The sequence below is a fragment of the Callithrix jacchus genome, chromosome 10, assembly GCF_049354715.1.
Source record: "Callithrix jacchus isolate 240 chromosome 10, calJac240_pri, whole genome shotgun sequence".
In the NCBI taxonomy this organism is placed as follows: Eukaryota; Metazoa; Chordata; class Mammalia; order Primates; family Cebidae; genus Callithrix; species Callithrix jacchus.
The window spans coordinates 111,691,704-111,718,273 of NC_133511.1; the positions used below are offsets into that span (position 1 = coordinate 111,691,704).

The following is a 26,570-nucleotide window of genomic DNA, read 5'->3' on the forward strand; positions in this document are numbered from 1 at the left end:
TCTTATTCATATGATATACTTCTACTCATCCTTTAAGACTCACGTGCTCTAGAAACTTTCCCCCTTTTAGTGGGAGATACAACTGCAGTCTTCCTATAGTGCTTTGTTTATATTTGTTTCCACAGTATGACTTGCTGGATTGTCGTTGATGCTTTTTGGTTTCTTTCTTTTTGAGACAGAGTCTTGCTCTGTTGCCTAGGCTGGAGTGCAGTGGCTTGATCTTAGCTCACTGAAACCTCCGTCTTCTGGATTCAAGTGATTCTCATGCCTCAGCCTCCTGAGTAACTGAGATTACAGGTGCATGCCACCATGCCTGGCTATTTTTTGTAAAGACAAGGTTTCACCACGTTGGCTAGGCTGGTCTCGAACTCCTGACTTCAGGTGATCCACCTGCCTTGGCCTTCCAGAGTACTAAGATTACAGGCCTGAGCCGCCACACCCAGTCAACTATTGTTTTGAGATTGGGTCTCTTTGTCACCCTGGCTGGAATGCAGTGGCGCAATCATAGCTCACTGCAGCCTCAGACTTCTAGTTTCAATTGATCCTACCACCTCAGCCTTTCCAAGTAGCTGGGAGTATAGGCATGCATCACCACACATGGCTAATGTTTAAAAAAAAAATTTTTTTTGTAGAGATAGGGTCTCACTGTACTGCCCAGGCTCTGGAGTACAGTGGTACTTATAGCTCACTGCAGCTTCAAGCTCCTCGCTTCAACTGATCCTCCTGTCTCACACTCCCAAAGTGCTGGGGTTATAGGACCGAGCCACTTTGCCCACAGCCTGTATTATGAGGTTTGTTTTTTTTTTTTTTTTTTTTGCGACGGAGTTTCACTCTTGTTACCCAGGCTGGAGTGCAATGGCATGATCTCGGCTCACCGCAACGTCTGCCTTCTGGGTTCAAGCAATTCTCCTGCCTTGGCCTCCCAAGTAGCGGGGACTACAGTCACGCACCACCATGCCCAGCTAATTTTTGTATTTTTAGAGACGAGGTGTCACCTCATTGACCAGGATGGTCTTGATCTCTTGACTTTGTGATCCACCCACTTTGGCCTCCCAAAGTGCTGGGATTATAGGCGTGAGCCACCGTGCCCGGCCGAGTTTTTAAAAATATATTTGCTTGCCTTATTTCACATTAGGATTGATGCAGATATTGTTTCTTGTATTTTTGTTAATGTATTTTCACTAATAGATCGTAAGGCTGTATGGTATAATGAAAGGTAAATAGAATTTGGAACGAACCACACAGAATCAAGTTCAGATCCCAGCTGAGTGACTTCAGCCAAATTACTTAATTCGACCCCACTAGCACTTTTTTGTTTTTGGATACGGAGTCTTGCTCTGTCGCCCAGGCTGGAGTGTAGTGGCATGATCTTGGCTCACTGCAGCCCGTGTCTCCCAGCTCAAACGATTCTTCTGCCTCAGCCTCCCAAGTAGTTGGGATTATAGGCATGCATCACCACTCCTAGCTAATTTTCTGTATTTTTAGTAGAGATAAGGTTTCACCATGTTGGCCGGGCTGGTTTCGAATTCCTGACTTCAGGTGATCTGTCCACCTCAGTCTCCGAAAGTGTTGGGATTATAGGCGTGAACCACTGCGCCTGGCCCCCACTAGCACTTTTAAACTAACAATATTTCACAGTCTTGCAGAGCTATAATATATATTTTTTAATCCTTATTTAGAAAATGAACAGAAAATCAAACACCGCATGTTCTCACTCATGGGTGTTGAACAATGAGAACACATGGACACAGGGAGGGGAGCATCACACACTGCGGTCTGTTGGAGGGAAATAGGGGAGGGACAGCAGGGGGTGGGGAGTTGGGGAGAGATAAAATGGGGAGAAATGCCAGATATAGGTGATGGGGAGGAAGGCAGCAAAGCACATAGCTTTGTATGTACCTATGCAACAATCTTGCATATTCTTCACATGTACCCCAAAACCTAAAGTGCAATTAAAAAAAAAATGTCTAACATACATGTAGTAAGAAGTCAACACATGTTCCTATTTATACTCTTAACTGCTTTTCTTCTTGAGGTCAACAGCTATGCCACATCTTACATATTTTTTTAGTTCCTCAAGTTCTTTATGAAATGAGGCAGAGTGTAAATGAATAATCCTCTGTGTCCTCAGGACCCAGGTTAGTGCCTGGGATGGCATGTAGTATGCTTTCAAGAATTGTATTGAATAAATGATATCAGTATATATTCCATGGAAATTCTACTACCAAATAAAATGCTTCTTTGTTGAATTGCCAGTTTTTATAACAAAGAAACTGCTTCTTTGTTGAATTGCCAGTTTATACTGTTAAGTTTTCCTTAGTTATTCATAGGGAGTGTAAAATAAATCCCTTGAAAAACTCCTCTCCCAAGCACGTATAAAATCAGATGATAAACTGTTCCGATGGTCCTAGAGAGACCACATCAACTCAGGTGCTTCCCAGTATCTCGTTATCTTTTGAGTTTTGGGGGAAATTTAAATTTATCATACCATTTAAAAGTGACAGTGTGCTGGGCGCGGTGGCTTATGCTTGTAATCCCAGCACTTTGGGAGGCTGAGGCAGGCAGATCACCTGAGGTCAGTAGTTCAAGACCAGCCTGGCCAACATGTTGACACCCCATCTCTATTATAAAAAAAAAAAAGAAAAAAATTAGCTGGGTGTGGTGGCAGGCGCCTGCAATCTCAGCTACTCAGGAGGCTGAGGCAGGGTGCTTGAACTCATGAGGCAGTGGTTGCAGTGAGCCAAGATGGTGCCACTGAACTCCAGCCTGGGTGACAGAGTGAGACCTGTCTCAAAAACAAACAAAAAGTGACAGTGTGATCGGAAGGGTATGTCTATGAAGGATGCATATTTAAATTTGATCTAGAACAATTAAAAGTCAGTTCTCTCTTCCAAAAACTAACTCAGACTTACTCTCAACCCTAAGAAAATAGCCCTCTCCCAACTGATTAGTAGGAAGGTTTACTTACGTTCATAGATATGTGACTGTCTTTCTCACCAAGTGACACACAGGAGTGTTATAAGGTTGAGGGATTCTGGTTTGAGTCATTTATTTTTCTTTCCTGTCCACTGGGCTATGTCTGTTTAGAATAACATCTAGAGAGGTGAACAGTTTAGCTAAAGTATCAGACAGCTAAAAGTTTTTTTCTTTGAGACAAAGTCTCGCTCTGTTACCCAGGCTGGAATGCAGTGGCATGATCTTGCCTCACTACAACCTCCACCTCCTGGGTTCAAGCGATTCTGTCACCTCAGCCTCCCTAATAGCTAGGATTACAGGCACCCACCCCCACACCTGGCTACTTTCTGTATTTTTAGTAAAGACTGGGTTTCACTGTATTAGTCAGGCTGGTCTCAAACTCCTGACCTCAGGTGATCTACTTGCCTCGGCCTCCCAAAGTGGGGGAATTACTGGGGTGAGCCACCATGCGCAGCCCTAAAAGATTTTTAACTAAAGAACTTCTTAAGGTAACAAGCTTTCCTCAACTGTAGGTGTCACCTAAAAATATTCCTCATAGAATTGGAGGGAAAGACTCTTTCCTTCATTTGAAATGTGTTTGCCTTTCTGAAGGGCAGTTTGAAAATACATATTAAAATCTTAAAAGCATGTATTAAGAGGACACTCACTCTTAGACCCAGCAATTCTTTTTTTTTTTTTGAGGTGGAGTCTTGCTCTGACGCCAGACTGGAGTGTAGTGGCGTGGTCTTGGCTCACTGCAACCTCTGCCTCCTGGGTTCAAGTGATTCCCCTGCCTTACCCTCCTGAGTAGCTGGGACTGCAAGCGCATGCCACCACGCCCGGCTAATTTTTTGAATTTTAGTAGAGATGGGGTTTAACCATGTTGGCCAGGATGGCCTTGATCTCCTGACCTTGTGATCCACCTGCCTCAGCCTCCCAAAGTGATGGGATTACAGACATGAGCCACCACGCCCAGCCTAGCAATTCTAATTCTGAAAATTTGCTAAATAAATTAATTGAGGTGGTGTGGGAAGTTTTAGTCTCAAGGCTGTTTATCACAATGTTTGTAGTAATGAAAATTAGAAACAACCTTTATGTTCACACTGAGATAAAGATACAAAGAAAGAATAAAGAAACATTTATGTTCAAGAATAGGAGGACTAGTTGGATAAAATGATAGTCATGTGGTGGAATACTGTGGAACCATTATAAATTATTTAGAATTTTTAATTATAAAGAAAATTCCATGGCATGTTTATTAAGAAAAAGCAAGTGATCAAAATAGTATATAGACTGTGATTGCATTTTTATTTAGAGAAGAGGCTGGTTTGATTATAAGTTTATATCCATTTTTTTCTTTTTGCTTATCTATAACTTTTAATATTTTTATATTGACTATAATGCTTTGAAATTAAAAATAATATTTAAAACAAATATTTTAAATTTGTCTTATCTACAGGGAGATTCCATGGAGCTGGAAATATGGTGTCTTGAAATGAATGAAAAGTAAGTGCGGCATCTTAGGGTTCTTGGTTGTGGTTGCTGAGGATAAAGTAGATGACATCATGTGAAAAGCTGGGCTTTGTTTTGAGAGTCAGGGAGGGCATTCTGGCCACTTAACAAAGCCAACAGGTCTTTGCTGCAATTTGCTTCATGCTTGGCTTCCAGCCTAGACACAGAGATGACCTTCAGAGGGAACATCAGTCCAGCGAGACTCAGACACCACAGGGAAAGGAGCAGCAGAGAAAGCTGAAAGGGCTTTGTTGTTTTCCCAGAGTACAGCTAGTTCTCTGATTAAATCCCTCGCAAGCTCTTGTAATATGACTACTCTATTTTGTCTCTTTTCTGTGTGGCAGCCATCCAGTAAGATCTCCCCTCCTTGCTCCTTTTTACAGACTGTGTGGGGTCATGGATTAGAAATGCATGTTATTTCCTTCCCCCATTTTCATCTTTCAAGACAGATTAGTTTACCTCCTGCCTGAAGCTTCAGTTTTTAGGAAGAGTATATAGGAAAATTGAGGAAATAACACATCAGAAGAAAAATCTTAGTGATAAGTATGTGTGGTGGGCATTAATTTTCTTTTTTTTTTTTTTTTTTTTCTTGAGACAGAGTTTCACTTGTTACCCAGGCTGGAGTGCAATGGCGTGATCTCAGCTCACCGCAACCTCCGCCTCCTGGGTTCAGGCAATTCTCCTGCCTCAGCCTCCTGAGTAGCTGGGATTATAGGCATGCGCCACCATGCCCAGCTAATTTTCTGTATTTTTAGTAGAGACAGGGTTTCACCATGTTGACCAGGATGGTCTCGATCTCTTGACCTCGTGATCTACCGGCCTCGGCCTCCCAAAGTGCTGGGATTACAGGCTTGAGCCACCGCGCCCGGCCCTAATTTTCTTTATTGAATACAATCCAGGCTGGGCATGGTGGCTCATGCCTGTAATCCCAGCACTTTGGGAGGCGAAGGCATGTGAATCACCTGAGGTCAGGAGTTTGAGACCAGCCTGGCCAACAGGGTGAAACCTTGACTCTACTAAAAATACAAAAAAATTAGCTGGACTTGGTGGCATACACCTGTAATCCCAGCTACTCCGGAGGCTGAGACTGGAGGATCTCTTGAACCTGAGAGGAGGAGGTTGCAGTGAGCTGAGAATGTGCCATTGCAGTACAGCCTGGGCAGCTGAGCGAGACTCCATCTAAAAAAAAAAAACAATGTAATTGCCAGGTTATGGCCCAAAATTACAGTACCAAGCTGACTTTTCTTCAGACTGCTGTTAGATTATTGAGATAGACAGCTCATAGGATAGTACATCTACACCTTCAGTATGTATAATTGCAATGTTTGTTTTCAGATGTGCTGCTTTATTTCTGGAAAAAACACACTGAAGCTAGAAAAAATATATTGAGTGCCTTTTGGTGCTCATGTGCTTATGTCTAGAACATGAGAAAGTAAACATTGGCTTACCTCAATACTCTGTTGATAAACATGTAATTAGAGTTCTCTGGGTAGTTGAGAACATGTCTTAATAATAAATTTGGTCTTGTGTAGCTCCAGTGCTTACTAGGAAAATGCTGACCTTATCTTTGTGTCTGGCAGGTGTGATAAAGAAATCAAAGTTTCCTACACGGTGTACAACAGACTGTCATTGCTGCTGAAGTCTCTCCTTGCTATAACTAGGGTGACACCAGCCTACAGGCTCTCCAGAAAACAAGGGCATGAATATGTTATATTATACAGGTAAACAGCATAGATGACCATCTTAATTCACTTATCAGCCTCCTCACTTTGCACATTGACTGGCACTTAGGTGTTCTGTGATGATGTTTTTGACAGTTGTTTGGTTTTTTGGATTATTGATGCTGTTGCTTTCGTATGATCACTATCCAGCCTTCCTTGTGAACCTCATCCTTCCAAAGCCACCAAGTTTATTATCCTTTTCTCTATGCACAATCATGATTCCTGTGGAATGGATGTTGAGGTCCTCGTGATGAACATCTTAGAGCTAGAGAAGGAAGTCAAATCAAACAGTCTATACCGGGAAGATTCTACAGTCTTCTGTATTCCAGGGTTAAATTAAAACTTTTTGTCTAACTGCTAACTCAGTTTAAGTTTTTAATTAGTTATCTGTGGATATAAAGAACTGGTCAACAGAGTATTTTCTTTGGAGTATTTCACCTCAGCACATTTATTGAGTGCATTTTTAGTGCAAGCTTTGTGCTAGGATCACTGAAGAAATGTACAGAGGTCCAGCACTAGGAAAAAAAGGTACTGAGAGAATATAGAAAGATAAAGTTTGTTCTGGTTGGTAAACAGTGCTGGTCTTAGGGAGGAAGTGGCATTTAAGCTGGCCCATTAGGGAAAGAGAATTTGAGCTGGTAGAAGTGAGGGAGAATAATCATTCCAGCTGGAGAGTTCAGCAGCTAGCAAGGCACAGAGGTGGAGTGCAGGGTAACAGCTCTGCTCAGATTGTCAGATGGACCAGAGTGCTGGAGTAGAGGGTATGTAGCAAAGTGTGAGAGAAGAGCTTGGAATGCCAGGGTCCCAAATCTACCAAAGATGCCTTTTTTTTTTTGTATTTAGTGATGAGCCATTGGTTTTAGCCTTTGGCTTACACAGATAGAGCTGATTTTTAGACGAAATTATCACAAGATAGAGGGATCAAAGAGGAGAGACTTAACTAGTTTTGTTGAAACAATCCAGTACCTGAGAATAGTTGTCATTTCCTTTAACTTTCTTAGCAATATCCTCCTAGCAAGCCTAACCGTGTCTATTTTTCTAGGTCTTTAATAAATTTTTGCTGTCTTCTCTGTAGTCTTCTTCTGGTTTCAAGTTGTTTTATTTGAAAATTGCTAGACTTCTATTCAGATGTATTAGAAAGATACCCTACTAAAATCATCAACTTAGTTACCTAGGACTCCTAGTCTTTTTCATACCAGTGTTTAACGTGTCCTTTATCATGTATATCTGGAGTAATCATTATTGCTCTCAGGGGTCCGGAGCATGCCGGTAATCCCAACACTTTGAGAGGCTGAGGTGGGTGGTCACCTGAGGACAGTAGTTCGAGACAAGCCAGTCAACATAGCAAAATACTGTCTCTACTATGCAAAAAAATTAGCTGGGCAGGGTGGCACGCTCTTATAATCCCAGTTACTCAGGGCTGAGGCATAAAAATCTCTTGAATGTAAAAATCTCTTGATCGTACCACTGCATTCCAACATGGGTGACAGAGCAATACTGTGTCTCAAAAAAACCCAAATAAACCAGTATTGCTCACAGGATGTTGATGATTTAGGAGTGCTTTTGGATACAGATAACTGTAGCTTAGATCTAGAGAGGTGGGTAATCTCAGAGGTAGACTTGGTCCCCCTCTGAGAGGTGGACCCCCCCGCTTTTTATACTGTTGTTAGAAGGTTAACAGCCTGATGCCATTAAAGCATAGTCTTGGCCAAATGTAGTGGCCTGCATCTATAATCTCAGCACTTTGTGAGGCCAAGACAGGAGGATCACCTGAGGTCAGGAGTTTGAGACCAGACTGGACAACATAGTGAGACCTTGTCTCTACTAAAAATTTAAAAACCTAGCCAGGTGTGGTGTTACACACCTGTAGTCCCAGCTACTCAGGAGGCTGAGGGAGAATTGCTTGGATCCAGAAGGTTAAGGCTACAGTGAGCCATCACACCACTGCACTCCTGCCTGGGTGACACAGAGGGGGACCCTGTCTCAAAAATATATATATAGCCAAGAAAAAGTTTAGCAGATTTAAACACTGTATCAGTATTTACATGAATAGTGAATTGCCTAAGTCAGCTTTTTGTTAAAGGGTATTTACTTAGCAAGATCTCTTTTAGCAACACTCTATTAACATTGTTCCTGTATTACTTTATGGCAGGAGTCACTAAACTATGGTGAGCTGACCATCTGCTTGTTTTTATAAATAAAGTTTTTTTTTAGAACATAGCCACCGCATTTGTTTACATATTGTCTATGGCCACTTTTGTAATACAACAGAAATCTGAGTAGTTGTTACACCCTACCTATATGGCCCACAATCCTAAAATATTTACTGTTTGGTCTTTGGCAGAAAGGTTTGCTGATCCCTGCTTGTTAGTATCTTTTGTCTATCTGATCTGTAGTTAATTTTGGGCTTGTATTTCAGATATTTATATACATTTATTTTCTTTTCTCTCTCCCTTTTTTTTTTTTTTTTTTTTTGAGATGGAGCCTTACTCTGTCATCTAGGCTGGAGTGCAGTGGCACAATCTTGGCTCACTACAACCTCCGCCTCCTAGGTTCAAGCAGTTCTTTTGCCTCAGCCTCTTGAGTAGCTGAGATTATAGGTATACACCATCATGGCTGGCTGATTTTTCTATTTTTATTAGAGACAGGGTTTCACTATGCTGGCCAGGCTGGTTTCGAACTCCTGACTTCAAGTGATCTGTCACTTTGACCTCCCAGAATGCTGAGATTGCAGATGTGATCCATTGCATTCGGCTACATTTCTTTTCTGTCCACAAGACTGTAGTCGTTAAGACCTAGGATTCATATTTATCTTTATTTCCTTCCTAACATCTAACCATGAAGCTTCATACATTGCTGGAGCTTAGTATTTATTGAATAAACCCATATATATTATATTTATTTTATTTTATTTTATTTTTGAGATGGAGTTTCTATCTTGTTGCCCAGGCTGGAGTACAATGGTACAATCTCAGCTCAGTGCAACCTCCACCTCCTGGGTTCAAGCGATTCTCCTGCCTCAGCCTTCCTAGTAGCTGGGATTACAGGCACCCACCACCATGCCCAGCTAAGTGTTTGTATTTTGAATAGAGACAGGGTTTCACTATGTTGGCCAGCTGAGCTCGAACTCATGACCTCAGGTGATCCACCTGCCTCAGCCTCCCAAAGAGCTGGGACTACAGGCGTGAGCTACTGTACCCAGCTTATATTTAATTTTTATCAATATTACTTGAAAAATATGAAAACAGATTTTAGGTGTTTTTAATTCAAACTTTTTGCTAATATAGACTGGCCTGTCCAGGAAGACTCATAGAAGGTTCCACTCATGTTTATGTTTTTATTTTTTTCAGAATAGTCTTACCTAGTTAATTATTCCATAGTGGAAAAGATTTTCTACTTTGTTAAGCCATTTACTTAGAGATTTCTCCAAGACCAGGCACAGTGGCTCATGCCTATAATCCCAGCACTTCTGAGGCTGAGGATTGCTTGAGCCCAGGAGTTCAAGACCAGTTGGGCAACATGGCAAGACCCTATCGCTACTATTTTAAAAATGATATGTATATAAAAAAGAGAGTTCCCCACAACTGAAGACCACTTACCAAACCCTAGTACATTCTGGCCAGGTATGGTGGCGCATGCCTGTGATCCAAGCACTTTGGTAGGCTGAATTGGGAAAATAATTTGAAGCCACAACCAGGGATAGTAGCTCACACCTGTAATCCCAGCATTTTGGGAGGCTTAGGTGGAAGAATCTCTTGGGCTCAGGAGTTCGATACCAGCATGGGTGACACACTGAAACCCTGTCTATACTAGAAATAAAAAAAGTTAGCTGGGTGTGGTGGTACATGCCTGTAGTCCAGCTACATAGGAGGCTGAAGTGAGAAGATCTCTGGAGCCTAGGAGGTCGAGGCTGCAGTGAGCTGTGATCATACCACTGCATACCAGCATGGGCAACATGCTGAGACGCTGTTTAAAAAAAACAAAAATACAATTGAGAGCCGGGTGTAGTGGCTCGCACCTATAATCCCAGCACTTTGGGAGGCTGAGGCAGGCAGATTACTTGAGGTTGGGAGTTCAAAACCAGCCTGACCAGCATGGAGAAACCCCATCTCTACTAAAAAATACAAAAGTAGCCAGGCCTGGTAGTACATGCCTGTAATCCCAGCTACTCGGCAGGAGGCTGAGGCAGGAGAATCGCTTGAACCTGGGAGGCAGAGGTTGCACTCCAGCCTGTCCAACAGGAGCAAAACTCCGTCTCAAAACAAAACAAAAAAAAACAATTTAGGCCGGAGTTTGTGACCAGCCTGGGGTACATAGTGAGACCCTGTCTTTACAAAAAAATTACTTTTAAAAAAACCCAGGCCAGGTGCAGTGGCTCATGCCTGTAATCCCAGCACCTTCGGAGGCCAAGGTGGGTGGATCACGAGGTCAGGAGTTCAAGACCAGCCTGACCAACATGGTGAAACCCTGTCTCTTCTAAAAGTACAAAAGGTAGCCAGGCTTGGTGGTGCACACCTGTAGTCCCAGCTACTCAGGAGGCTGAGGCAGGAGAGTTGCTTGAACCCAGAAGGCAGAGGTTGCAGTGCCCAAGATTGTACCACTGAACTCCAGCCTGGGCAACAGAGCAAGACACTATCTCAAAAAAAAAAAGAAAAAAAACTGGTGCCTTCTAGAAGCAACACTAGACTTATTGGTCACTCTTATATATATATTATTTATTTCTCAGTAGATACAATTTAAAATATGTTGTAGAAACAGAAGAAGCTTAAATAGCAGTTTCCATTTAATTATTATTTTCCTCATTTATTTTTTTTGAGACCAGGTCTTACTCCTGTTGCCCAGGCTGGAAGGCAGTGGTACATTCTTGGCTCACTGCAGCATTGACTTCCTGGTCTCAGGTGATCCTCCCACCTCAGCCTTCCAGGTATCTGGGACTACAGGCATGCACCATCACACCTGGCAAATTCATTTTTTGCAGATGCAGGGTCTTGATATGTTGCCCAGGCTGGTCTTGAACTCCTGGTCTCAAGTGATCCTCCAGCTTCTGTAGCAGGATTGGCAGTGAACAAATCTCTTGAACACCGAACTGAGAAAGAAAGTGGCTTTTTATTCAGCTGTGGGAGGCTAATGCCTTGACCACTGAGTTCCTGGTGAAGCATCTCCTTTTTTTTTTTATAGGCTTACAATGCTAAAGGGGAAACTGAGGCAAAACTTTTATTGTCCATTGGCTGGACATTTGACCTCACAACCTTTGACTCATTGATTTGCTAGTTCATATGCAGCATGAGTGGGAACAGGCAGGGCAGGGGGCTTATAGAGACAAGACAAAGGCAGTAAATCATTAATTGGCAGAGGTATTTCCAGGCGGGGGCCTGGGTCATGCAAACATGGAGGACATGACCCAGTGCCTGGATCTGGCCAGTAGTGATAACATTCTTTGTAACTCTTTCAAGGCTTATAGATAGCAGAGAGGATGGGAACCGAAAAGGGAGTCATCTTCCCATTCCTTGGGCCTCTTTATGGCCTGGTCAGTGGCGTCAGCAAGTCGTCTCACCACCGATTCAAGCTCTTTGGTATTTTCCCTTTTTCACTCTCCTTTACATCCAGAGGTGAGGAGGAGGTGGAGGCCAGGAAGCAGGAGGAGAGGAGGGGGTCTCCCCTCCCACCTCAGCCTCCAAAAATACTGGGATCACAAGCTTAAGCCATTTTGCTTGGCCTTATTTTTTTTATTTTTTAACCAACCCACTCTGTATACATCTCCATGCCTGCAGCTTAATTGGAGAAGTAGGAATTATTAATGCTTCATCAGGAGAGGTGTTTGTGCAGATGAGTAAAGAAGGCTTTGTTTTGTTTATTTTGTTTCTAGGTGTTTGGGCTATAGAGGCGTTTAGGAGTAAAGAATCAGGTAACATTTCTTATTTTTTCTTCCATACAGGATATATTTTGGGGAAGTTCAGCTGACTGGCTTAGGAGAAGGTATGTATCAAGGTTGAAAAACATTTGTTGTGTTCAGAGCTCTCGTAACTTCAGAGATGAGTTTGGTTTCTACTTGTTATAATATGTAGGTGGTTGTCTTAATATGCATAATACAAGTAAAGAAAAGATAAGAATGCAGGTAGGTGGTCCAAGCATCTGCCAGGGGTAATCAAATAATTTTTCCCAAAGTTCCAGGAACTCAGTCTTCTTTCCTACGCTTTATAAAACTGTCTATTTTCCTAATTTTCTACAATGAGGAAGGGAAATGTTTCTGATGAACACCAAGAATTTTGAAAAAATGGAAATGAAACCAAGGAAATCAGGAAAGCTTTATTGAAAGTGCCACTTGCAAGGCCATGGGTCTTTACTTAGCTCTGGAGTGGCAGCTTGGGGGAAGGCAGTTATTTCTGAAATTGAGATGTTTGTGTGACATTCTAGTGCTCCTTCACTGTCTTTTTTAGCATGTGATGTGTCTTTGCAGGGCTGGTTAGTAGAACTTGGTCCGGCTTTAAGACTAACAGTTATATTATCTCTTGGAAGGTAGGTTTATCTGTAAACAGAGTGCTATTTCCCCTGCCAATATTGGCCCAATACATAGAAAGAAACCTATATATACACCTGCATATACACACAAAATTGAGGCTTCTGCACGTAATGTGCTAAGTGGATAATGCCAGAGATCATACAGTAGGCCAAATAATTCAGGAAAAGGCATTCTCTGGGCAATATCAGTGTTCTCTGCAAAAAAAGTTAATAATGTATCTCTTCTCCTAGGCTTCCAGACAGTTCGTGTTGGGACAGTGGGCACTCCTGTGGGCACCATCACTCTTTCTTGTGCTTACAGAATTAACTTGGCCTTCATGTCTACCAGGTGAGGAAGAGCGAAAGAATCCGAAAGAAATCTTCCAAAGATGTTAATGTGTTTTTTCTCCTAAACTTCAAGACTAAATCTACAATTCAGCTTTGCTGAAAGCAGTGCCTTCAGAAGAATAAAGTCAAGAAAGAGAGAACACAGTTGCCAGATTGGAGAATTTGAGTGTCCCAGAGCCAATTTGTGCAGAACATAGGATTGGTGGTTTATATATAGGGATTGTGATAGCTAAAGCTCTGGTAGTGCCTGCCAACAGATGTAAGGTGAGGGGCCCTCTGAGGACTTTGTGGGGGATGGAAAGGCATTCTAACAAATATTGGAATCTGCTTATTGTATTACAGGCAATTTGAGAGGACCCCACCTATCATGGGGATTATTATTGATCACTTTGTGGACCGTCCCTATCCCAGCTCCTCTCCCATGCACCCCTGCAATTACAGGTGAGGAAAGTGAAAAGGTGCTCTCCAAAACTGCAGCTGGGCAGAAGCATCCATCCTGCACAGGTGCACAGAACACCTTTCTCAGCACTCACTCTCCAATGGGCCGGGGGGTCACTGATGGAGACCCCACATGGAGATAAATCAAATGGGCCAGTTTCCCTTCTTTCTGCTCCCTCTTAGGTACACCAAGACTTAGGGCATACAGACTGTCTCAGTATTCTTGGGATATTTTGGATCTTGATGTTAGTGATAAGACTTTTCTTTGTGAAACCCCATCTCTACTAAAAATACAAAAATTAGCTGGGCACGCCAGCTTATGCCTGTAATCCCAGCTACTTAGGAGGCTGAGGCAGGAGAATTACTTGAACCTGGGAGGCAAAGGTTCCAGTGATCCAAGATTGCGCCACTGCACTCCAGCCTGTGCTACAGAGTGAGACTCCATCTCAAAACAAACAAACAAAGACTTTTCTCAGTTACAAGTTACTTAGAGCTTTAGAAGAATGGCAATGATTTGTGGAATATCCTTGGCAAATTAATTAATTGGTTTTCAGGTTGCCATCTAGCACATTAGTTTTATATCAGAATAACGTGTTTCTAGGTCTGGAACTCAGAAAATAGAATTCTCTAAGCATTGGAATAGATGTGTATCAGTATGTGATAGACTTGTGAAATTGAATAGCTTGTCTTTAGGGTTTAGTTACTTGTTTTATGGAGTCTCTATTACTGATAATTCTTTGAAAACCCAGATCCACCACTGGCCTTGCTTAAGAAAATGCTCTCAGGCCAGGTATGTTGGGTAGTGCCTGTAATCCCAATACTTTGGGAGGCTTAGATGGGTGGATTTCTCAAGTCCAGCAGTTCAAGATCAGCCCGGGCAACATGGCGAAACACCATCTCTACTAATTTAAAAAAAAAAAATGCTCTCTCAAATAATAGGTCAGGTAAGAAGTTTGCATTTAAAAAACAAAACAGGCTGGATGTGGTGGCTCACACCTGTAATCCCAGCACTCTGGGAGGCCAAAGCAGGAGGATTGCTTGAGCTTAGGAATGCAAGACCAGCCTGGGTAACATAGGGGGACCCCTGTCTCTACAAAAAAAATTAAAAGTTAGCTGAGCGTGGTGGCACGTTTCTGTAGTCCCAGCTACTAGGGCAGCTGAAGCAGGAGGATCGTTTGAGCCTGGGAAGGTTGCAGTGAGCCATGCCACAGCACTCTAGCCTGGGTGAGAGTGAGACCTGTCTCAAAAAAAAAAAACAAGAACAAAACATGTCAAACCTCTGAATGCTACTCTCTGGAATGTTTGAAATTATTGAGGACTCCACGTGCCTCTCTTGCCAGTATGAACTGTGTGAAATAGTTCTTAGTACAACTCCCATCCTTATCTAATCGCCTTTTGAAGCCTTTCTGAAACTGACTTCCACCACCATAAAATTCATTATTTCCTTTTTTTCACTTTAGAACTGCTGGTGAGGACACTGGAGTAACATATCCATCTGTAGAAGACTCCCAAGAAGTGTGTACCACCTCTTTTTCCACCTCCCCTCCATCACAGGTAAGGGGGTGCAGGTCTCGGGGGGTGGTGGTGGTTTGGTATATATATAGGCTTTATAAAATGGTGTCCACATTTGGCTACAATCCCTTTTGGTAGTGGTGGTGATTGTTAAAGGGATTACTTTGAGGGTTAAGAGACAGCCTTCTTATCCAGAAGATGGTATTTCTAGTCTGTAATTATTCATAACCTTCAGGGTTACATTTAGCTTTTACCTTCCTGGTGACATCTTAAAATTCCCTACAACATCAAGTCACAGCATTCCAGATGCATTCTGACACCAGAGATTTACTTTAACCTATGCTTGTTAACTTCCTAGCTACTTCTCTATTGAGTAGTAAATTTCATTTATAATAATGAAAGGGCCCCCAAAGAGCCAAAAGTTATTTAGCGTAAAATGCCAGGGAGAAACCAGTAAGTATAGTTTTTCTTTTCTTTTTTGAGACGGAGTTTCGCTGTTGTTACCCAGGCTGGAGTGCAATGGCAGGATCTTGGCTCACCGCAACCTCCGCCTCCTGGGTTCAAGCAATTCTCCTGCCTCAGCCTCCCGAGTACCTGGGACTACAGGCGTGCACCACAATACCCAGCTAATTTTTGTATTTTTAGTAGAGACGGGGTTTCACCTCGTTGACCAGGATGGTCTTGATCTCTTGACCTTGTGATCCACCCGTCTCGGCCTCCCAAAGTGCTGGGATTATAGGTGTGAGCCACCGCGCCCGGCCAGTTTTTCTTTATACTTGACACAGTTTTCTGCCTGTGTGTATTCTCTAGCCAGGCGTTTTTAACTATTAACTTTCCACTTCAGTCAGTCTTCAGTGACAAACCCAGTTTCATAAAACACAGGCTCCAAACACTGTCGTCAGCTTCCCCAGAGAGAGCACCCCTGTGGTCTTGTTGTGTAATGTGTGTGGTGCCAAGGCTGCTTTCACTGCAGTCATTTTTGCAGCTGGCTGAATTGCAGGAGCATGTTTCTTGCCTTCCACCTCAAGTCACACATTCCCAGCCTCCTTGCCTCCAGATTCCCCTTCTGGCTGCATCGTCTTCATTATTGCCTTCCTCTTTGACTTTCACATTAGATAGTTTCTTCTAGACCTACTTCAGTTCTCTATTCCTTTAAATCAGCCCCAGATTCTCCCAGTTCAACTTCTTCTTTGGAGGACCAGACAAATTTATTAGCTGTTCATGTGTTTTTATTTTCTGTGTTTTTTTGTTTGTTTCAATTTTTCTTCATACCTTTTTTTTTTTTTATTTGAAGCCGTTCTCACTCTGTTACTCAGGCTGAAGTGTAGTGGTGCCATCATGGCTCACTGCAGCCTAGACCTCCCAGGCTCAGGTAATCCTCCCACCTCAACCTCCTGAGTATCTGGGACTACAGGTATATGCCACCATGCCCAGCTAATTTTTTGAATTTTCTGTAGAGATGGGGTTTTGCTGTGCTGCCCAGGCTGTCTGTACCAAAAATAAAAAAATTGGCCAGGTGTTGTGGTACAAACCTGTAGTTGCGGCTCCTTAGGAGGCTGATCTGGGAGGATCGCCTGAGCCTGGGAGGTCAAAGCTGAAGTGACCCGAGATCACACCACTGCACTCCAGCCTGAATGACAGAGTGAGATCCTGTCTAAAAAAAAAATAATGAAATAAAGTCAGAGTTGTAATGTGTTTCAAAAGCAGGAGTTAATGTCTGTGAATGGTGATGTAAAATCTGTTATCCTAGCTTGTTTAGGGTGAAAGAGATTCTTGTTCTAAAGTTGCCAAAACGGTTTAGTTTTGGGGTTTCAGAATTGTCCTTCCCCTGCTGCTTTCATGTTAGCATTGATCTCATCGGGGGAGCTGCTTGTATACTTACTGACACAGAGAAGCACTGACAAAAAAAGCAGACAAAGAGACAAAGACCTGCTTTCTTCCTAGTGTACATTAACGGAAACAGGGTGGGTTTTTTTTAGGTAATTAAGTTGTAGATATGTTGAGGTTTTTTTTTTTTTATTTTTATTTTTATAAGCTCATCCCAGCTGTTCTAAAAGAGATGTCAAATTTAAGTTTCAATAAGCAGTTCTGTTTCACAAGTAATAGATTCATAAATAATAAAGTTGTGACTTGTGAGATATGAGGGATGGTGAGACTGGGCCTTACTGATTAGTCTATCTCTTTCTCAGGTACAATGGGAAGTTGAACCTGAAAGTAAATGTTTATTTAGTAGCTTCTGCAACTGATGTTTGCATCAAAGTTTGCATGCCTTTGTGACTAGAGGCTTTTTCATGGTAACTGTCTCCGAATGTGTCTTATCACAGTTTAAAACTAGATCACACCAAGTTCTTATCAGTCGTCTGCACTCCATAAGTGAGGCCTGTCATTACTCCTTGGGGACCTCTGATCAAGGCTGGTACAGTTTGGTACAAAAATAGTCCATTTTGAACCTAGTTTCTCTCAGTGGTAGAGAGACAATCATTTGCTGTCATTTCTCCTCATTCCTGTTAAATGTTGAAGTAGTATTTTTCTTAGTGACTTGCATAATTACTCAACTTAGCAATTTCTATTGGAGCTTTTGCTGAAGTCCAGTAAATATATGTCAATGTGATGTTGTTGGTTTTGCCAACAGTATGAAGATCATTGTGCCATTTGGGCACAGAATTAAGTCTAGAAATGAACCTACTGTGGCCTGAGGTCCTGCCTCCAGTTCTAAGAATTAATTAGCTAACTGGTCAGGTCTAAAATGGAACAGCAAGACCCAAAATAATCATCATGACCATAAGCATTATGCCCTTAAGTAGCTTTGAAATCATAAGAGTTTTCAACATGCCCCAGCTTTTACTCTATCAAGTTCACCTACGCCAGCAGGGACTGTAAGAACGCACACACACACCCCTGTACACCCACTGTCTTCCCTGGAATGACGTAGAAAAGCGTGCATCTGAGCTTCTTAAAGTTCCAGCCAACAAATGTCAGTTGTTTGAAACTATCCTGCAGATTCTGGGTTTCCTGAAAAAGGCTTTCAGTTGAACATTACAGGCCCTGCATCCTTATCCATCTTCAGCACACCTTGCATCTGCAGTCAGGCCCTTCTGTTGGAAGCTGCTATCTGACTTCCTCTCTTTTTTGAGCAGAGACAGATTAATGCTTGGCTCAGGTTTCTCTGTTTGGTCGAGTTTTAGCCAGCTCACCTCAGCTTTGTTTTCTAGCTGTTCGTCAGGGAGACAGGCATGCATGAAATGCCCTGAAGTAAACATCACTCTAGGACCTTCCAAGTTGTCCCTTTAGAAAGACAGCCCCACGCCCTCACCTGCTTCACTCCTGACTCTAGTGTTGGTTCCAGCCTTTCTTGTTACTGCTCCTTTGAGAGTTTTTTCACTTCTTTCTCAAGCCCCTTTTCTTTTTTTCTTGTTTCTCCTGTCTCCGTGTGTGTCTGTGCACAGTGTGTGTTTACTGTCACAAAGGCACATTTTCAGACCCCTACTCCTGTGGTGACGGATACCCTGAGGGTCCCCATGGCAGGACTGGCCTTTTCCCATCAAGTGAGTCCATAATGGGAAGAAGGGGATATAATCAGATGGCATCCTTTTATTTTAAATTGTAAATAAATTACAGGGTATAGTTATTTAAATGTCCTGAGTGTTCTGTGGGATTATTTTGAGGCTTGGTAATAGATTTTAATAGGACACAGCCACAGCCCAGCAGCCCAAAATAGGGAATTTTCATCTGCCCCTCCTCCTACCATTGATGTGAAAAATACATGGAGTTATTTATATCAGATTTTTAAATAAACAACTCAAGACTGGTATTCTTTCTTTTTTCAATATAAATAGCAATATTCCCATCTCCAGGGGTGATGGAAGGTGTGATTAGAGAAGATGGCTTTCTGTTTCAAAGGTACCTCAGGACAAAGGAGAAAATAGAATGACTTTGGAGAACCTGATGACTTTGGCTGCAAGTTCTGTCCAGGCTTATGCTCCACACATCTGCTGGGCTTAGTACTGAAACAGTTAGCTCAGCCCCTGGGAAAACGGGGAGCAAGAAACTTATTTCAGGCCTTTGGGAGGCTCCACAGCTTGTAATCCCTATCCCAGTACAAACAAGTCTGTGTTTTCTTCTCTGATAACTGAATGGCCTGGTCTCTCCCTAACCCTTATCATGTCAGGCCCCCTGCAATGTGGGCATGTGGGCGGGAGCCATTCCTTACCTCTCTACTGAGCCCTCCTCTCTGGGATTGCCTGTTTTTCCTTGCCTTTCCTCTTCCCCTCTTTGTTTTTCTCTTGCTTAGCTCTCAAGCTCTCGCCTTTCCTATCAGCCTACTGCCCTGGGCGTTGGATCAGCTGACCTGGCTTATCCAGTAGTGTTTGCTGCTGGCTTAAATGCTACACACCCTCACCAGGTATCTTTAGAGATGGGAGGACCATGGGTTTCCAGTGCTGCCTGCCCTACCCGGAGGCAATTAAGGGCTGTCTCAAGGCTGACGTGTTCTAAGTGCTATATTCTGAAGCAAAACTCTTTTGTAACTTCAGAGACCTAAAGTGACTCTCTGAGAGGAAGGAGCCTCTTAGGCTTCAGAAAGGAAAGAAGACTTCTCAAGGATTTTTCTCCCTCTTTCCTTTTTCCTCTGTAGTCATTACCATGCATGTCTTCCCTCCCTTAACTGAGTTTCAGAGAGGATAAAGGTCAAGGGATTACTGCCCGCTTGGTGGCAGCATTGGTAATGGAAAACTTAAAATCAGATACTATCATGCTAGAATGTGAGGTTCTCCTCTTGCCTGGCATGCCATGATTCACTGTCTCTTTCCATTTTTCCCCAAAGCTGTTGGTTCCTGGGAAGGAAGGTGGGGTACCCCTTGCTCCCAACCAGCCTGTCCATGGTGCCCAGGCTGACCAGGAGAGACTGGCAACCTGCACCCCTTCTGATGGAACCCACTGTGCTGCCACACCCTCCAGTAGGTGAGTTCACATTTTGGCTCTGTCTCTGCTAAGGCTGGCCAGGGGCCTTGGCTCCCTGACACACGTGCTTATTTGGTATCAGTAAAGAGTAGCTTTCAGCATTGGCTGGGGTATGGCATTTGTGCCCAAAGCATGGACTTCTGACTGGGAGTGGTGGTTCACACCTATAATCCCAGCACTTTGGGAGGCCAAGGTGGGAGGATTGCTTGAGGCCAGGATTTTGAGACTAACTAGGCCAATGTAGTGAGACTATCTCTCAAAAAATTTTTTCCCTTTTTTTTTTTCTTTTGAGACAGAGTCTCACTCCCTTGCCCAGGCTGGAGTGCAGTGGTGCAGACTCGGTTCACTGCAACCTCCACCTCCCAGGTTCAATGATTCTCCTGCCTCAGCCTCCTGAGTAGCTGGGATTACAGGCGCCCGCCACCATGCCTAGCTAATTTTTATATTTTTAGTACAGACAGGGTTTCACCATGTTGGCCAGGCTGGTCTCAAACTCCGGACCTCAAATGATCCACCCACCTTGGCCTCCCAAAGTGCTGGGATTACAGGCATGAACCACCACACCCAGCCTCAAAACTATTTTTAAAAAAAGAAAGAGAAAAACAGTGTGGACTCCTTGAAGTTCCCTGATAAGAATCTGATACATCTGCTGGGATAGAAGGAAGCTGGCCTGGAGCTTCACTACTAACAGGAAACAGCAGGAGCTTGATTCTTGTTACCCTTATCCAGTAAAGGGGTTGTCAGATGTTTTTCTCTTACTCCAAGATTTGTGTCCTTGGAATCAATCCTTAGTGTTTCCCAAGGACCAGAACAGGGTGTTGACCATAGCCCTGAAGTCTGGACCACAATGTGTCTGTGTTGTAGTTGGGAATTGATCTTTTTCTGCTGTGTTAGAGCCTGGTGGAGAGCCTTTGGAACAACTGTTTTCCTCATTAAAAAAAAATGTAAATCTTTGTCTTTTCTGATTACTGAAGTGACACATTCTATAAGACTCAAATCCTGAAAACATTAGATAAGAAGTGAACGTTCTCATATTCCCACCACTGTTGCCTGCTTTTTCAGAAGGGTTAAATGATTGGCCTGAGCTCACTTAGCTCACAGGACAGGAAGGCGAGCAGATTCTCTGACTCCAGAACACCAGCCCTTCTTTCCAAGATGCTCCCACTCTCCCTGGGGAGCCACGGACTGTTTTGACCTGCCCTACCCTCCCTTGATTTTGAAGGCCTTCGAGATAATGAGATGACTTTGCCCCCTCACATTCTAAATGAACTTTCACATGATAGGAATTCCTTATTTATTTATTTATTTATTTATTTTCATTCCCACGGTAAAGTGGTAAAGTGGGAGGGAAGTCATTTAGAAAGCCTTTTTTTTTTTTTCTGGCATCCATCAGGAAAAATAATTTATGTCATTCCTAGCTTCTCAAACTTCCATCCTCTCCCTTTCTCCCTCTGTTAGATGATCAAAGGCATTTTGTATTCTAGTTTTTTGAGCCTTGACTCTGGGACATGTCCAGGAGTAGCTAAAGACAGAGGCCCCTGTGTGGGAGTTCTTAAATACAGGTTAAGAGCTCAAAAGCCTTTGCGCAGTGTGGCTCCTCCCTTCTGGCTGGAGTCCAGGGGCCACTTGACTGCACAACCCTCCTACCCACCTTGAACCCCTGTTTTTGGCCAGAGGACTTTTCCTAACCCTTGCTGCTTGTAGGACTGTGACTGCTGGTTTGGCAGCCACAACCACGGGTCCCCACTTTTGCTGCTTAGAGCCCCTTGTGCAGGACTCAGTATCAGTCTGAAGGGCTGGGAAGGAGGGAGTGGGAGCAGCCAAATTAAATGTCATTCAAAGATTTTTGTTAAGGGAGGGATGACTGGGGCAAGGAGAGGGGAGAGGGGAGGAAACATGGCAGGGAGCCGAGAGAACCTTAGCCCAGGCAGTTTGTCAAGGGTGAAGAGAGCTCTGGCTGACTAAGGAATCAAATTTGGAACCAAAGAAGAAGAAAAGCTAAAAATTTGGGGTCTGGCTATTGTAATACATAAATATTAAAACTACAGTTGTTTATGAGAGTTGCTTGCCTGGATCTATGACTGCTATATGCATGGTAACTCATATTTATCATCGGTCTTTTCGGCTGTATTTTAAGTTTTGCACAATTATAACACTGAGCTTCATTCACCTATGTAAAACTTTTAGTAGTTCCAGGAAGTGCAGCCCTCTGCAATCAACTTAAAAGGCAGGGTGATCCTGGCATCAGCCAGGCCACATAATGCCATCTCCCATTGGTTGGGCCAGTGGGGGCCAACTCCTATCCTAGGCCATAGCCCCACCAGATGGTGGATTTATAGGGTACTAAGTCGCTCTGCTACGGTTTGAGGAGTACTAACTTTAACCTTTCTTCTCCAGTGAGGATACTGAAACCGTATCAAACAGCAGCGAGGGACGGGCCTCCCCACACGATGTCTTGGAGACAATCTTTGTCCGAAAAGTGGGGGCTTTTGTCAACAAACCCATTAACCAGGTGATTTTTCTGCTACTGCCACCTGTGAGAATGTCTGAGTTCTTAGAGTAAGGCCCCACAGTGTTCTTCACCTGAGATACTATTATATATGAAACTACTGAACTGGCATGCAAAATTGTATCTGTGTGTAAATTTCTCTGTGAAGAAGATTAATAACCTGTGCCACCCCTCTATAATAAGTCAAGACCTATTCTTCTGTGACCTTTTAAAGCCTCGTACAAGAAAGGGAGAGTAGACGTAGATACCATTTAGTACAAAAACACTACACTCTGTCATTGGCTTAGCCTTGTTTGAACTGAACTAGGAGGTTCCTCCTCAGCAGGGCCAGTGAAGTACATTATTACTGCATTACTGTGGATCAAGCTTCCAAAGCTGAATTCCCAGGGTCCTCAGGAACCCAGCCCTTGTTTTTTTTTTTTTTTTTTAGTTTTTTGGGTTTTTTTTTGAGACTTTGAGACGGGGTCTTGCTCTTGTTGCCCAGGCTGGAGTGCAATGGCACAATCTCGGCTCACTGCAGCCTCCGCCTTCTGGGTTCAAGCGATTCTCCTGCCTCATCCTCTCAAGTAGCTGAGATTAGAGGCATGTGCCACCACGCCTGGCTAATTTTTTGTATTTCTGGTAGAGACGGGGTTTTGCCAGGCAGGTGTTGGCCAGGCTGGTCTTGAACTCCTGACCTCGTGATCTGCCCGCCTCAGCCTCCCAAAGTGCGGGTATTACACCAGCCCTTGTTTATGCTGTGGGTGTATGTGTTGGGGGGGACAGGGAGGTAAGGGAGCTTGGGGAGCGTCTAACAAGGCAGCAGCCTAAGGGGCAGCATGGTCAGCCTAGGTGTGCGAACTTGCTGGACCTCTAGGCTTCTGGCAGCCTGGAAGGAAGCAGGAACGCTGTAGGAGGGGCAGGCATGAGCGCTTTTCTCCTGTGTCTCTTCAGGTGACCCTGACGAGTTTGGATATACCCTTCGCCATGTTTGCTCCCAAGAATTTGGAGCTGGAGGATACTGATCCAATGGTGAGCTCACCATTGACTACCAGATCCCAGTAGATGGTATAATAGTCATTGTCCTTCCTGGGCCAGAGTCACTAATCCTCCACAGACTATAAACCATGGCCCCTTAGCTTATGGATTTGTAGCCAGCATTAAGTTCTTCCCAGAATTTTCAGATTGTTTACAGTAAGTTGAATCTGGGTCACAGCGTCAGCCCTAACCTGCCTTACTATGAAACAGGTGAATCCTCCAGATTCCCCAGACACTGAATCTCCTCTCCAGGGCAGCCTGCACTCAGATGGCTCCAGCGGGGGCAGCAGTGGCAATACCCATGATGACTTCGTTATGATAGATTTTGTAAGTCGCCATCACCTTTCTTGACCTTTGCTGTGCTGGGGAGCTAGACCTAGAAGCATCTACTGTACCTGACCCAGATTTCCTTCATAGGGATTTGATGTACTGGTGTAGTCAGAGAGGCTGGACAGCTGGACCCTGGTCTGGGGAGCCATTTTGGAGGCCCATAAACAACAAGGCATTTTGTGTCATGCCCTTGGTTAAAATTCATAATGAAATTCAACTCTTAAATGGAGATTTTCCACTGATACTCTTTTAGGTCTTATTTGTGCCTAGGCAAGGTGTTTGAAGGAAGGGGATGTAAACCCAACCAGTGGAAAGGAATATTATCAGCAGCATTAGAAGTGAACAGTCTGATTAGCCGGGTGTGGTGGCAGGTGCCTGTAATCCCAGCTACTCGGGAGGCTGAGGCAGGAGAATCGCTTGAACTCAGGCTGCAGAGGTTGCAATGAGCCGAGATCACGCCACTGCACAGAGTGAGACCCTCTCTCAAAAAAGGGGTGGAGGGCTGAGAAGTGAAAAATCTGGAAGAGAGAAGTATAAAGACTCCTATCCCTAAGATAAGGCTGAAGAACCTTTCCTTGGATAATTGCTAGAAGGAAAGAGACTTGTTCATAGCTTATCTCTTTAGTGGTTCAAAGCAAGCTAAACTGAGTCTGTCTTGTTTTTGAAGAAACCAGCTTTTTCTAAAGATGACATTCTTCCGATGGACCTGGGGACCTTCTATCGTGAGTTTCAGAATCCCCCTCAGCTGAGCAGCCTCTCCATAGATATTGGAGCGCAGTCCATGGCTGAAGACTTGGTATGGAAACCTCTTCCTCCACTGCAGTGCATCCTTATTTGGTGGTCATTTCTTTGCCACAGGCCTAGAAATTTCTTCCTGTTACTCCTCTGCATCCCCACACCACCTCCTATCTTCCCTGTAATAGGAAGGAGACATTTTGAGACCATTATCTTCTGATCACACTTGAGATTAGCATTGTGCCCAAGATTTGCATTGTGCCCGGCAGTCATTATCTGGAATTTGCTTGAGCTCAGTTCCACCTTTCTCTGCATTCTCAGCATTACTTACATGCTCCTGTTGTTCTGTTCCTGATGTCTTGTCCTTGCAAATGCCACTAGGCCAAGTTGCTCTCACAGCTTTTGCATTAACTATTTAGCTTGCCAGGCAAATGCCAGTGGTACTGGGCAGAGGAGAATGTGAAGTTCCAAGTGTCTGTGTTCTTGCCCTTTCATCAGAGAGCTCACTCCATCATCTAGCAATTCTCACTCTTGGCCAGATGTCCTGGTACCATAATGACCCCAGGTCTCTGCTTAGGGCATTTCCTTTGCCTGCCTCTGAGAGGCAGAAGAGTGCCCCACACAAGCCACAAACTCTGGGTGCCCTCTGCCAGGAGATATTCCTCTCTGAGGTGGAATGATCACCTCCTAAATAGATATTAAGACCCTGTGGTAGCCGCCTTGGATTTGCTTTAAGGAGAAAAGCATGCTCAGTAATAACAATACAGTAATAGCCAGGTGTGGTGGCCCACGCCTGTAATCCCAGCACTTTAGAAAGCTAACGCAGGCAGATCATGAGGTCAGGAGTTCGAGACTAGCCTGGCCAACATGGCGAAACCCTGTCTCTAAATACAAAAATTGGCAGGATGTGGCAGGCGCCTGTAATCTCAGCCACTCAGGAGGCTGAGGCAGGAGAATCACTTGAACCTGGGAGGCGGAGGTTGCAGTGAGCCAAGATTATACCACTGCACTCTAGCCTGGGTGACAGAGCGAGACTCTGTCTCAAAAAAAAAAAAGTAATAATTATTACCAAGGCTTTTGGGGCCAGGCACAGTGGCTCACGCCTGTAATCTCAGCACTTTGGGAGGCCAAGGAGGCTATCACTTGAACTCAGGAATTTAAGACCAGCCTGGGCAACATGTAAAACTCCGTTTCTACAAAAAATTAGCTGGGCATGGTGGCATGTGTCTGTAGTCCCTGTAATCTCAGCACTTTAGTAGGCTCTCACTTGAACTCAGGAGTTTAAGACCAGCCTGGGCAACATGGTGAAACCCTGTCTCTATAAAAAATTAGCTGGGCGTAGTGGCACACGTCTGTAGTCCCAGCTACTCCAGGAGGTGGAGGCAGGAGGATTGCTTGAGCTGGGGAGATCAGTGCTGCAGTGAGCCTTGTTTGCGCCACTGCTTACAGCCTGGGTGACAGGGTGAGGCCCTGTCTCAAAAAAAAAAAAAATCAAAGCTTTTTGAGTGCCAGGCATTTTTCTAAGTGTTTTACATGAATCTTCAACAGCCCTAAGAGGAAGATTTTCTTATCACAGTTTACAGATGAGAAAACCAATAATGATTAGCTTGCTATGGTCACACAGATCCAGGCAAAACAAAGCTTTGTTTGATTCTAGAGGAGCTGGCTCCTGAATTTAGTCTTTTAACCACTCAACTCCCCTGCCTATCATGACATGCACTTGGAAGGACGTTATGGCTCCAGTTCTCTCAGCTGATGCCACAGCCATTGCAAACCAATTCTGAGGCCTCTCTCTCCCTTCAGGAAGCTGCACCCAAACCACTCTCAGCTACTGGTGTGGCCAGGCCACATTATAAGCTCTGAGACAAGAGATTCTCCAGACTCCCTTGTGGTCGTGCTTAACCCCACGCTGTCAGGAAATTGTCCCAGTGAAACTCTGCAGATGCAGCTTCTCATTGAGTCATCAGTGGAGGCACATTTTTATTAATAGTTGATACTCTAGACAGTTAAATCTGACAGTTCTATTTTCCTTTGCT

The 26,570-nt window shown here is 43.8% G+C and overlaps 1 protein-coding gene across 50 annotated transcripts in view; it reads left to right on the forward strand.

Annotated features, from left to right (window-relative positions):
* Positions 1-26,570, forward strand: part of ATG13 (autophagy related 13) — a 69,634-nt gene that overhangs the window by 40,287 nt on the left and 2,777 nt on the right. For 12 of the 50 annotated variants that reach the window (XM_054240824.2, XM_009008023.5, XM_078340957.1 and 9 more), the window contains 13 exons: positions 4,415-4,461; positions 6,048-6,188; positions 12,124-12,164; positions 12,939-13,035; positions 13,377-13,475; positions 14,933-15,026; positions 18,431-18,529; positions 19,276-19,386; positions 19,807-19,943; positions 22,341-22,455; positions 23,386-23,463; positions 23,680-23,796; positions 24,467-24,595. In XM_054240824.2, the coding sequence (XP_054096799.1) occupies positions 4,415-4,461; positions 6,048-6,188; positions 12,124-12,164; positions 12,939-13,035; positions 13,377-13,475; positions 14,933-15,026; positions 18,431-18,529; positions 19,276-19,386; positions 19,807-19,943; positions 22,341-22,455; positions 23,386-23,463; positions 23,680-23,796; positions 24,467-24,595 (1,305 nt within the window). The remainder of the gene's footprint in view (positions 1-4,414; positions 4,462-6,047; positions 6,189-12,123; positions 12,165-12,938; positions 13,036-13,376; positions 13,476-14,932; positions 15,027-18,430; positions 18,530-19,275; positions 19,387-19,806; positions 19,944-22,340; positions 22,456-23,385; positions 23,464-23,679; positions 23,797-24,466; positions 24,596-26,570) is intronic. The other 38 variants (XM_078340944.1, XM_017978071.4, XM_035262531.3 and 35 more) reach the window with 8 other exon arrangements.